The 14,227-nt window shown below is 35.0% G+C and overlaps 1 protein-coding gene across 7 annotated transcripts in view; it reads right to left on the bottom strand.

Annotated features, from left to right (window-relative positions):
- The window catches only part of LOC134537694 (tuberin), a 60,696-nt gene that overhangs the window by 38,296 nt on the left and 8,173 nt on the right, over positions 1–14,227 (bottom strand). For 5 of the 7 annotated variants that reach the window (XM_063378412.1, XM_063378413.1, XM_063378415.1 and 2 more), the window contains 8 exons: positions 14,070–14,206; positions 13,114–13,304; positions 9,999–10,196; positions 7,234–7,408; positions 5,566–5,766; positions 3,993–4,134; positions 2,584–2,747; positions 502–674 (listed from right to left, as the gene is read on the bottom strand). In XM_063378412.1, coding sequence (XP_063234482.1) covers positions 502–674; positions 2,584–2,747; positions 3,993–4,134; positions 5,566–5,766; positions 7,234–7,408; positions 9,999–10,196; positions 13,114–13,304; positions 14,070–14,206 — 1,381 coding nt within the window. Of the gene's footprint in view, positions 1–501; positions 675–2,583; positions 2,748–3,992; positions 4,135–5,565; positions 5,767–7,233; positions 7,409–9,998; positions 10,197–13,113; positions 13,305–13,785; positions 14,007–14,059; positions 14,207–14,227 lie in introns of those variants that run through there. The other 2 variants (XM_063378417.1, XM_063378418.1) reach the window with 2 other exon arrangements.

The following is a 14,227-nucleotide window of genomic DNA, read 5'->3' as shown; positions in this document are numbered from 1 at the left end:
CACCACTAGCCAAGCCTTCATGGCAGCAGGTATGGATGTTTATATGAAAGAAATTATGACACACAGAATTGTGACTGGTGTAAACGTAGCTTGTGCGAATGGTTTTGTTATGGTAGTTAATACTTTTTTTGTATTGTATAAACAAGGATGTTTCTCATAACTGTCTGCTTCAACAGACCATATACCTACTTACTGTGTTTCAAATCAATAATCAAGAAAACTTCAATCCCTCCAAAATATTATTACAGTTTGTAACACTAGGGGCACTCCCAACACTTCATTCTGGTTAGGTAAAATTTCCAACTTCTACGAAATCTTCCCCAGAAATTTGTACACGACAGATTACAAAATCTTTCATGAAAACGGCCAGCACCCTGCTAATTCTTCCACAGAACCATCCGTACCTGCTGTGATAGGGGCTTGACTGTTTACCTCGGGACTTTATTCGTGACTTTCGTGACCTGTAGACACTCTGTGACTTAGGATGGCAAGCCTGCTAACCTGTTAATGCGCAAGACGTCCGACAGGACCTTGAGGGCTTTGACCCGCACGTTTGTCCTCTTGTCCTGCTTGAAGTAGCGCTCCACCAGTTGTCCCAACCGGTGGATCCACTCCGGGGATATCGGGGTGAAGGACGGGGACAGGTAGTCAATCAGCCGAAGCACTGTGATCTCCTGCGGTGCAGAACATCACTGTCGCCACGCGGCTGAACAAGTGGCATTACTTTGGTTTGAGGAGCCCGTCTGGTCAAAGTTGCAGTCATGTTAGTGAGGCAGGATGATAAGTGCCACTTTCGTCTGGGGTTTCTAGTGCGGTATCGCCTCTAAGCGTAAGGTGGCATGCAGTCTTCTTGTCATGCATAGGTAAAGAATGAGATATGAGTGGAAACCATATGAATATATGGTGGAGAAATGAAGGTAAAGCTGAATAGAACTCCCTTGAATGGTTTCAAAAATCTGTGCCGGGCAAACATTTAAACGATTATTGTTCTCAAAAATGACATACAGAAAATGAACTACTCATCCTTCCTCAGCGTATTCTTTAACGTTTTTTTTTTCCAAACAGATACCACTGGGAAATCTTGAGTAGTTTTCAAATTGCGTAGTTTCTTCTAAAGCTATGCACATCCTGTAGGTGGGGGCCCTTAATATTTCACGATATTAACCAAATGGTATCTAACATAATTAATAACAATTGCATGACTTTTTAAAGCTATTAGGTAACACTAAGAAAATATCTCTTGACAAAATTTGGAATGAAACACACAAAGTATGAGATCACTGTTGAGATTGACACACTTCTCATGTGATTATGTTTAGTGTTTATTATGTTTAATTATAATTATAACGTAATTTTTTTTAAGTAATGTTTTCATATTTATTTTTATATGTCTTTACTAGTTTTAGTTAATATTTAATCAAGTACTGTGGTTTACCGTGCGGCCATTGACCCCTGCTGAATGGACTTGTCCACGCATGAGAGGGGGGGAAATTAGCGGAGGGAGGTGGATGACGTCACGGGAGTGTGACGAATGCGGCGAGCGGACAGTTTGGACTGTGGGCAGTCTAGTCGAAAGAAGCTTGCGGGCGTTGACCGACGGCGGGTCAGTTGTGAATATGGGATCCCAGGGTAACTCCGTGCAAGGGAGTTGGGACACGACCCACTTTTCGGTATGAACGGTTAACCATGGACACTGCTACGCGGAGTTATCGCTGCCGCGGCCCGCATCAGCTGCATTATATTTTTGATAATTTGGAATGTACGGCAACGTATTTCGCATCAACGATTTTAAACTTTTTCGCAAGTCGCGAGTGTTAATCCACCACGCCCCGAAGTGCGTCGACCAGCGCCATTTGACTGTGCAACATGGTCATCTACGGCCAGTCTACAGCCCGGGTACCCGAGGCGCTACAGTTTGGTAAATTTCTACGGCACGGCGAGCACCAATGTAAGTAAAACTTTAATTTATTAATGGTGAAAGAAGAGGTTGTTTTTGGGACGGTAGCCAAGATTTCGTGTGGACTCTCCCCCCCCCCCCCCCCCCCCTCCCTCGCGCAGCGATGAAGGACAGACTTAGAATTATGCGATGGCAAGGTTTTTGTGCCGCAGGTAACGTGATCGCTACGGCCGGGCGTCACGTATAGCATTTGTAAATTTTATGTCTTTTTTTATATATTTTATTCCATTTGTCTGTAGTATTCTAATTTATCGGGAATAAATTTAAATGTTTGCATATAATGTAATTGGTTTGAACGCTGCAATAACCTACTGCACACCCAATCAAACTTGTAATTTAGTTTTGCGTCTCTACCGCGTTTACGCAAGTAGCCTTGGCGAAGTCAAGGTTAGCGGTGTTGAAAAACAATGCTTGTAACTGGCGGTGCAGGTAGAGATGGACGTGGGCTGTTTGCCCCCGCACGGGGTAATTTTTTACACCCCACAAGATGCTTAGATTCCAAAAAAATTAGATTTCTGAATCCTTCGATGCCATTGGAATCGATGGAATCGTCGATTCCAGAATATGAATTGACTCAACACTAAAGCTAGCTTAAATTGTGATAAGACCAATGTAAATATACTTACGGGAAGTGATGGTGCACATCTCTCAATAAGTTCAAACACTCTTCTCTTTGAGCCCCAGAACTTCCTCTGTTCAATCAGATGTTCTATGGTGTTCACAGTCTCGTAAACATGAGTAGCTACTGACAGCTGATTTACCACTTTTTCATTGTCTTGAAGAGGTGCTTCTATAAAATGAATACCATGACTACTACAGTTACCAATCAAAAAATCATCTTAATTACATGTAACATTTAAAAGAAATTGCAGGATGGAAGCCATGCTAACTTATTGTAGCAAAAATTTTGTCACTAGTTTTTTTAAACATTTTTTTTAGTATAATTAGTGGTAGCATTTTCTAATAAGCTAATCATTCTTATAAAGTAACAAACATAAATATGTACATTAGTGGTACTGAAAATTATTACCACTTTAACCAGCACATCACAATAGGTAGTAATTCCGAAAAGATAATTTTTATAAATTAATAGAAAGCACTAAAAAACTACTAGTACTAGAACTATTTAACAATTTGTGATAACAACAACAATAATGAAAACCAGTTGATGTTGACAGCTGCATAACTTTTTGTGATTGCAGTTTCTTACAATCAACAAACCAAACCTAAAAAAAATGTTTTAAGAAAATCATTAACTATGTAAACAAAAAGTATTTACAGCCCCTGCAATACTGCAGTTACTATTTTTTATTTTGTTCCCTGGAATGACTACAATGAGATTACACATTAAACCAATCGTACCATGACCATGTGTGAACCATAAAATCTTACAACTAGCTGTAGCTACTAGCATAATATTTCCAAATATCAACCTTACAATTCCACATACTATTGAAATTTTAGGAGATAATTTTGAAAACTTTTTTTACTTGCAATGTTTAATCATAATTACGGACATAAGATGGATTTTACCACAGATTAACATAAGAGACAGAGAAGTAACTAAGCAGATTTTCTTTCCATGTTTTCTGCACTTGGAAGTACTGTTGCCTAATGAAAAGTATTAATAACTAATTCTGGTAACTAAATTTGTACAAACACAGCAACAAAAAGTTATGAATGTTTCTTCATATTCTTATTGTGCTTCCTTTTGTTTATTACTGTTTGTATTATGATTCTCAGTGTCTACAAATCTATTAAAAATTTTCTTAAAACTATAAAAAAAATATAATTTTTTTTTAAACTAGACTGGATTCCTGCTTGCAAAACAAATTTGTATAGTCACCCATATAAAAACAAAAAATGAATTTTAAAAATACTAACACAAATAAAATATAAGTACTTAGCTTGTTCATTATAGCAAAGTCGAGTGAAAATTAATGATGTAGTTATGGCAGAAACAATTTAGCAATTAAATCAAAGTACTGACTCGGTATACACACAAAAGGAGAATGAGGCCAACTGAGGTACTCACCAATCTGCTCGATAATAGCTTCAATAATGGAGAGTACAATATCCCATGATGGATCTCTAAGTTCCAGTCCATACTTCTCTACTAAACTCTGAATACCAAGCATGACTTCATACGAAACAAATAAGTTTTCACAACTCAGCACCTAAGGACATACATAAAAATTTACAAGTTTATCTACTTTGTTATGCTCATTTTATTTGCAATTCATATAGTAATTCAAATTTTCTACATACAGTATTCATTAGTAATTAAAATCTAAAATCATTATACTCAACAATAAATTATTACTAATGGAAAATCTGACTTACTTAAACGTAGTACACAAAAATATTATGGCATAGAATTAAATATAAAAGAATATTTTAAGTAATGCTATGGAATTACAGAAATGACCAAAAACACATCATAATGAACTCTAAATTCTAAAATCATCAATGCCCTAACGAACAAGCAATTTTAACTAATTGTGCAAATTAAAAGCTAACTCTATGATTGAATATCTGATCTTCTCATCCAGCAGAGTTCTATGGTTATGCTAGAATTAAACCCAATGCAACCAAAGCAAGGTTAACTATATTTATTACCTCATTGCATAAATCACATAACATCCTAGGCCTCAAACACACACTCTATAATTCACAATAAAAATTGTTATTAGATAGTGCTGTAATCGGATGTGTGTCTACCAATAATAAAGGTTCGGTTTTAATGAAGAATGGTTGGATGAAAGCAAAAAATACATATATTTAAAAAGTGCATGTAAACTTGACACACATTAAAATGTTGCTAAACTGGTTAAACTAAATATCATTAGGCAAACATGTACTGAAATGCAGGTCCTTTCATTAGAAATTATATCTGAGAAGTTTCCTAAGAATTAGTAAGTCTGTTTCATTATAAACTAAATAAACATTTACTACAGCCATTCAAGGGTAATGAACTTAAATTACGTACATGTGGATAATTTACTAATACGGAGTTATATACTTTTTTTAATGGATTCACATTCTCACTGTAGCAATTTAGGTTGGAATACCAGCAAAACCATCTCATATTTTTCTAAATTGGCATACACAGTGTCAAACACAATCACAAAAAAATAATTATTGAAAAAAAAAAAAAAAAAAGTAACATCTATGAGGCTAAGATGATTTATTGAAAAATATAGATTTGTACTGCAACATTATTCACAAATTGTTTTATAGTTTAAATATGATAATTTACAATTATTAATAATATTATAAGTTATGTATACAACCAGATCAACAAAACAACTTTCAAACATTAAATTTACTGGTTTAAGAAATTTGCATTGCTTAGGTTTCCTTTATACTTTACACTTCTTTGTAATGGTTGCATCTATATTACTCTCTTTTTTATTTTACTGTATTTTGGACAAATTTCGCTTGAACTTCTGAGAAGTGTGGGAAAAAAAAAATTTCTCTGTATGTTAAAATATGATTAGAAAAATATTCAATGTTTTGAATATTTTGATATTCGAGTCTAAATTTGATTTGAGTTGGGGGGGAAGGGAGGGGGTAGGTATTCGCAGAAGCCTACTCATAATACTAACAGCAAGAATGGACGGCAGCACGGAGGTGGCAGTGTACTGGAGGGTCCCTATCCTCTTGTCGCTCCACAGCGCCATGTTGATGTAGAACACGGCGCCGCGCAGCAGGACCACGTCCGGCCACGAGGAGACGTCCTGCATCAGGCGGCACATGGTGTACAGCGCCGAGTGCCCCAGGTGAGTGCCCAGGAGGTTCCTCATTATCTGCCGACCCACCGACGACCACGTCCCACTCGCGCACTGGCAGCTCGAATTACATACCTCGAGTGTCGAGACATTTTACGACTATTTCTGTATTGAACACACGCGCAAATACTGGACAGACATTAAGAAAACAACATGAACTGATCTTTCAGGGTATTACAAACAGCTGTCAGTTCGAAAGACTATTACAAGGAATGGTCAAGTTCTTCCTTCAAAAGCTATGAAAGCAATACAGACTCAAAAAAAAAAATTTGATTACAGACCTTACCATGCAGCAGGAACCAAATATTTGCTTCTTTCAAGTAATAACAACCTAATGACAACAACTTCAAATCTAAGGACTTGAAACTTAAAACATTTTAAAATATTGCTTTATGTTATTGAAATAATATACATACATATACACATATGTCAACTTGATAACAGCGAGTTAAGAACAGACAAAATGATCTCTTACGAAATTACAAATAGGTGTCATTTAAAGTCACATAAAAGAATATAGTTGATTTTTTTTCCTTTAATTTTAAAACAATAAGCTTTTTTAATAAAAAAAATTAAAAATTAACTCAATGTTTTTTTCATTATCAACATTGCCATGCAGTAGGAACAAAAAATTTGCTTTCTACATGCAACTATGATGTAATGAAATAACCCCAAATATAAGAACCTAAAAACTAAACATTTTTACACATGCTTTTTGGTTATATACATCCTATCTGACTACACAATTAACTTAATAATAATGTGACTACTCAGAAATCCAAGTAGACGTTTTTTACCAAAAGATAATACAGAACATGTAGATCCAGACTGAAGAAATAAATCATAAAATAAGAAACATATATCAAAAATTAAAATAAGTAAATAATTATTTACAACATACGTGATAGGGTGAAATGAATATTTAAAATAAAGGTGTGATTTTATATTTACTTTTTGGTAGCCTAATAGTAATGCAGACACATGAAACTACATTTACACGAAGACAGATCACATAACCGAAAGCGGATCTCCCAGAACAGAGTTCCTATAATAGCACGCAGATGGAGACGGACCTGTACGGATTAGCTCGGCAATCCTGAGCTCTTAAGTTTACACTGCTTCATGCGACCAGTACAAGCAGAGTATGTACTTGGCTGCGGTGGTAGCCATGTTTATTTACGTTCTATTTTCAAGTACAAGAATATCTAGGATCTAAAATTACTTTGTCATTTTTTTTATTATAAATGTAAATCCTACCGATGGTAAGATCTTGAAGCATAATATATATTTTTTAATTAAAATTCGTAACCTTGAAATGCAATCTTACTGGTTGCCGTACGTCACATTTCTGTGCATTGAGGAAGCAGCGGATGCGACAGTGAAAATGTTCCGGGACGTTCGTCTCCGTTTACGTGATCAGACCCAGTTCCCAGAACATGCCCCAACGTGTCGGCGGCTAGCTTCGCGAGGTGGGGGGACCGTCACCTTCCAGCTGTTCTGGCAGTAGGCCTCGACGTTCACGGTCCGGCACAGGGCGATGATGAAGGGCGTCAGGGACTGCACGGGGAGGTTGCTGTAGCAGACGAATGCGTCCAGAACCTGCAGGCCCTCCAGCACCACGGGCTGTGAGCTGCTCCACGAGCACAAGAAGCAGGTGCTCCTGGGGAAAAAATAAAAAAAACAGGGTAGGCTGTATTTCCGACTACAGCCAACAGGGGTTTATTTCATGAATTTCCATCGCGCTGTACGGGAATGTTCTGTTTGAAATAAATAAAATAATTTAACAAACTCAATGTTGCTTTATTTTTCGACATGAATTCGATGACCGTCTTACTTGACGGTCGGGCGGCCACACCATAAAATTGCGACAAAAAAAACATGTACTTTGCAGAGGTTGAGGCTAAAATACATTTTATCGTCGTATTTCATCAAATGCATCAACTGATAATTTTTTTCTTACTTCTAGGACAATGTAAATGAAAAATGCCATCTTGGTTTTATTAACCACTAGCTGACCGGGCAGACTTTGTACTGCCTAATTAAATCCTGATTTGTAATGTGACATTTTTTTGTTCCTACATATTTTATATTTGGGGCAAAAAATTCTCCTGAACAGAACCGTCACCCTGGTGATAGGGTGTTGTGAATAAGAAATATAATTAAATAAAACATATAAATAAAAAGATAAATAAAAAAATAAGTAATCTCTTTATTGTTAATCATGTGAAACATAATAATTTTTATTTTCATTGTAGTGCATGATTAGATCGGTAATTAGCTTGGTTTGTAGCATTTCGGGTTCTTCTACCTAAATTGATTCGTCTAATAGGAGGCATATCTATATTATAGATTATTTGGTCACATGCAATAATCAGCGATCATAGGTAAATAAACACTGCACAAAACACTATATAGGTAAGAATTTGTTTCGTGTATAAGTTGACAAAAGCAAACTCATTAGGGTAGGTAACCTAAAATTCAAGAAAAAAAAAACACTGACATTGACAGTTTGTTGTTGTTTCAAATTTTTTTAAATTTGATATGACTTGGAGTCAAATCCTTCAAGCCGTATTTAAAATAGGGAAAAGAAATAATAAAAACTTAAACTTATGAAATACTTTTGGTAACGCTGGTTTTGTTTGACTGATGTAATGACTTGAAAACTGATGCATTTTAAAGTAAAACAAATGAAATAATATCGCGAAGCCGACCAAATTGAACTATTCGATTTCGGTTTATTTATTTTTTTTGTTTATCTGTGCTCCAACGCACACTGTTTTGATAGATATGATTGAACTTTGTACAGAGGTAATAAAGTGCAAATTGACTCTTTGACGTTAGGAACATACCTACATTGTTTAAACAATGAGTGCTCGTTTTAGTTAGAAAACGTTTGTATGGGAAAAAGAAAAGGGTTGGTTTTAGGGTTTTTACGGCAATTATTCAAATTTTTCTCGCCGTAAAAACCATCTTTGAACTTCAACGAACATTTAAAAAAAAAAATTGGCCAAATTGGTCCAGGCGTTGTTGAGTTATGCGCTTACCAACACATTTTGCTATTCATTTTTATATTATAGATTTGTCATGGAATTTTTTTAATACAATTTAATATTTCAGATATTAGCTCTGTTTGATGACCATATCATATAATTAAAGGAATGCCTTGTTATTTATACTGACTGACTGCTACAAATAGTTTGTTTGGCCTGTGAAATCATAATTGATTTTTAGAATTGATATTTTTCTTGTTTCAAAATGTAAGCAACTGTTAAACTACTATCAAAAGGCTATTTTATATCTTAAAAAAATGAACAAAAAGTAAAATATTAAAACTTATTATAATTATTAGATTTATACAAAAAAAATAATTTAATGTTATCAAGTCAGTAGTATTAATCTGGAAAGAGTGGGTGCCATTTTCTCATACTGCAAACTAAGCGTGAGACCGACTATAGACAATGACAATTGTACTTTGGCTGCTGCCCCAATTTTAGTTTTCGTCCGGGTTGCATGTGACTGCGTCTTTTGAGGATTTGTAGTTAATCTTCTAAACTGCACATGATCCAGTGAGAATGCATTTGAAATATATACTGGTATAGTTCAAGTAAATTATCTTGCGAGTTGAGTTGCTTAATTTGATGGAAAAGTGTTGTTCGGAACAGACCAGCAGCGCCAGATAGTAGGGGGGAGTCTTACGGAAATAAATAGTGCAGACTCTGCACGGCCACACATCAATGTTCTATAAACATCAATCTTCGTAACGATACTGTTGCGCGTATCTAAATGGACATTTTTTAAAGAGGGTAGCACTTGAAAACAAATGGTCACAAGATTTTTGAAACCTCCTTGGCAACGCCCCACTGATACGTATTTCACTTCCCCTCTCATGCTGTATTATTTTTAATTACACTGCATATAAAAGATACAACAACATTAAAACCATATTATTTTTAATAGCTTAAAGTAACTAAATAACATTTAAAAAAAGAGCCAACCAGAGAATGACATACAAGTAATGTCATCCAACACTACTTCCACAGCCTGGCTGGTTGAATGAGAAACAAATACTTACTGGACCACTACAGCCTCAATGATACAGATACTATTAAAATATTTAGTGTAAAGAATCAAAAGTGACTGCATGATTGAATGATTCCGATGCTAGTCAAAACACACATGGAAAAAAAAGTGTGTCAAGGCAAATTGTGTGTGAAGTATTTGCATGCAGAAGAAAAAAAAATTTAACTTACTGAAGCAGTCCGTCGAGGACATTCTCATCGATGTGAGCTGCATTGAACTTTATCACATTGACCAGCATAGCCAGAAAGTCCTTAGTCAATCCCTTCTGAGTGACTTCCGGCATCCAGTTCAGCAAGAAAGGGCCTATCTCCTCCTCGAAATGCAATACGTCTTTGCCACTGTCTGTAAGACTTATCAGCAACTCCAGGCTGCAAAAGAGCCACATTAGTATTAACCCTCTATAAAGAAATGTAGTATAAGTCCCGTACAAAATTGGTTAAACTTATTAAGCAAGAAATTATCTGAAGTGAGAACTTATTTATTTTCATGATGCGGCAAAGTGATGGTGATGGATTGAGTTCATAATTAAGTTTTCTTGTTTATGTGAAGTGTATTATTTTTAATTACACTGCAAAGAAAAGGTAAAAAAAAATTATACGTAATAACTTCAATTATAAAATTTTACAATAAGTTGATACTCACTGTTATAACTGTGTTTAAAAAAATAGTTCCTAGTTGTTACGTGATCAATCGGGCCAATACAGTACCTGACAACTATTTTCTATGTGTAAACATCTTAGCCCTCTGTAAATGGCAATTGGTAGGAGTAATTTTGTGAAAATTACAAAGTCGATGAACAAAAATGTGGCACCAAGATGGCGTACCCACCTGTAGCAACATAAACCTGTATAAATTAAAGTACATACCGAAATTATTTGAATGCCAAATGAAACTTCATGATAGTGAAACTACCCTGGAATATATTTGGTAAATTTGTGCCGGCAGCAAGAAGACATTTATGAGTGTGTACTAATTGTGTACTAAGTTTGTACTAATCCCTGAGGTTGGTACAAAATAGTTATAGTAATATTATATAACAATAATGTTGATACAGCTCAATAAGGTTAAGGTTTGTTGGTAGGACTGATTTCAGTCATTTAACCAAAAACAAATATACAAACATATACTTAGTGTTATAATATGTGTTTTAAAAAGTTTCCTGTTATGTAATATTTTAGTAATGCCATAGAAGTATAAATTCGATTGTATATGGAAACTTTATAGTATTAACTGTTTAATGAATTTTAACAAGATGGCTAGTATTTTAATAAAATTCCTTGATAAAAATCAAGTCCAAAGCTAGGATCTATTGGGCTGTAAATTTAAGTTTGAAAAATACCTCAAAAATAACCTGACGTTCACAATGCTTTAGAGAACCAACAAAATGTTAAATATCTTTGACACCATGTTCGTCCCCACACAATTTTCCTGGCTAATAATTTATAGGTATTTTAAAGTTGCTTATGTATTGTGTTACGACTATTTAAGTTTACAAAAATTATTCCAGAATAGTTTCACTACCATAATGTTTACTTTGGCACACCAATAAGCTTAGTACATCCCCTGTTATTTGTGAAACACGCACGGGTGCATGTTGCCACACGTGGGTACGCCATATTGACGACTTCGGCTCGGCTCTTGGGTATAGCAGTTTCTGCATGCACGCTCAATGGACTTTAAACCTGCCAAATTTTCATTGTGTAATGCACCCTTATTTAATTGCATTTCCGGTACATACTAAAAATTCACCCTCAATACATCTAAAGAAGCAAAACCTCAAAAATGCAGGCAATGTGAATTCTGGTCTAGGGGGATATGTCACATGAGGCATTTACGTGTGACACGTTCGGTACTCCTGTTGTTCGGCTAGCCCTGAGAAATCAATAGGACCATCTTGTTAAACAAAATTATAGTTAGATTTTAAAGACCTTAAAATTAATATGTTTTGTACATTTACCACGCTCTGCATTATTTTAAGGAATCCTATGTTAAAATTGGTGCCCAAGTATCAGTTTTGTTGCAACATGCAAACACATGAATTTGCTCGTTAGCGAGTTTCGATGTTTACACATCACTGGCAAGTACTGAAAGACTTGCTCATATTTTTTTAAAATATGAGTCAACCGCCAATCAAGATGCACTTGTTTTGAGGACCACACCTATCATAAACGCTAAATGCCAAATGTGCCGAACGAACGAGAAATTTTGGACTACAGCCATCAGGCGTTTGTTTCATGAACTTCCATCCCGCTGAACAGGAATGTTGTATATAAAATAAATAAAACAATTAAATAATACTAACGTACGATAACACAATTTCACTATGAGCTTGGGATGAAAATGAAAATAAAATCCTTTAAAAGTAAATAATACATACAAATTCCATCATCACACAGTAAAATCACTTCCAGTTTTATACAGTAAAATGTAAAAGTCACCTGTGGACTGTTTTGAAGATGTTTGTTTGTTTATACTCACACTATTTCTTTTAGATTATGACAAATAAATAACAGAAACTGACAATAAAAGTTTAACAGTACAATTCTTTAACCATGATTTTTAGTTGAAAAAGTTATATAAAGTGTCTTGTAGCAGTGCCTTGCACATCCACAGGAATTTGTTTTAGTAACTACCTTTCTTCCTTTCTTCAACCAAATCACTCACAAAAACTCTGGCTCAAAAAACTTCTGCTCGCCGGTAACACTCAGTATTGTAATTAAACTTAAGTTACCTCCAATAATTCACATCTACTAAATTGCCAAGACAGACCTAACAGTATCCTTCAGCAGAGATGAACATTGTAAGATGTCACGTGGCATCATACGAGGACAATAATACTTGCATGCTCAGGCCTAACACACCGAGTTCTGAAACTGAAACTACCACCTTAACAGAAGCCCAAGAAGTCTGTGATGCATATGCGCTATCGTCCTGGACAAAAAACAATATGAGCTACAAAAAAAATTAATTAAGGAAAGTTTACTCAATAACCAAAGGACTACCTAAACTGTCACAACTTGAGGCAATGGAAAGTATTTGTTAAGCTGGAAAGTTTTTTTCTTAGATTTTTATTCACCTCACTGCAAATCCACCCGAGGACAATCAAATTCAAGCTCGAAACAAAAAAATCAGAAGACTGATTCATGTGGCTACTTAAATTATTCAACTGAAGCTATGTTGGCTATCACACAATACACCCATTTAACTTATTTTCATTTGGTTGAATAAATAAGGTCATACTTATGAATCCAAAGACATGTGCTTGTAAAACAAATCTAAACTTACCGTGGGGCGGTGTCCTCCTCCACATCATGAGTCTTGATGAGCTTGAAGAAATGAGTCCTCATAATGCCCAGATTCTCGTACTGACCTTGGATGAGGCAGCGGAAAAACGAGAACACCAAGTGGCGATACTCCTTCGCAACGTCTGGATGCAAGAGATCCTTAACGCAAGCCCACAGCTTCTCCACACCACCCTGAAATAATCCACCAAAAAACTAAATATTCCAAATGCAAAGGAACGGTAATTGGGGTAAACGTGTGTCCAAGAGCAAATAGGAGGTATTTTATTTCAGAAATATTTTCAATTTGCTAGATAAGCTGCAGAAAAATGCATTAAATTATATATATTTCTTCAAAAACTTAATGGAAAGTATATATTTACACTTTTATTTCTTTGCATATAAATTTGTTTTATTAAAACTAGTGAATACAAATATTTTTAGTTATTTTTAACACTTTTGTGTGTTAGAGAGGCTTTCTCAAGTAAACTGTTTTATTTTATTTACTTATTACAAGCAAATAAAAAAGCATAAGCTACAGTAAAAATTTATTTTATTATATCTAAAAAGAAAATTGATTTCAAAAACAAGTCATTAGTAAATTTTTAAGTTTTAAGAATATTTTAGCCAAAAGGATTGAATTAAAAAAACTAAATTTTCTCCTCACTGAACTTACCTTAGCTGAAACATTTTGAAAGTCTGTGAAGTTATTGTGACATAGCTCGGCATCCAACTACTTAGATAACTTAAACATAATATTTAAAGTGGTGAATTACAAACTACACAGGAGTCTTATAGCAAAATACTCAAATCCAACATTAAAAAAAAAAAAAAAATTAAAAAAAAGTGAATTGTAACATTTTATGTATACCAAAATTCATTCCTACGATGTCCAAGTTTATCAATACTATTCAAAAATATTAACTAAACGATTTTCTACGCATACAGACGTGCACACACATCTTCAATGTAGTTCTTCCGAACAGCTTCGCTCATCTCCTTTAAAATTTTCAAGCGCTGGTTGAGGGGTGCTTCCGGACTCAGATCTTTAACCACATCAGCAGTCAGGGAGAAATCAACTCTGCCTTTGAAATTTCCTGCCAGGAAAAAAAAATATC

This window comes from Bacillus rossius, chromosome 12, assembly GCF_032445375.1.
Source record: "Bacillus rossius redtenbacheri isolate Brsri chromosome 12, Brsri_v3, whole genome shotgun sequence".
In the NCBI taxonomy this organism is placed as follows: Eukaryota; Metazoa; Arthropoda; class Insecta; order Phasmatodea; family Bacillidae; genus Bacillus; species Bacillus rossius.
This window is presented reverse-complemented; position numbering and strand designations above follow the sequence as displayed.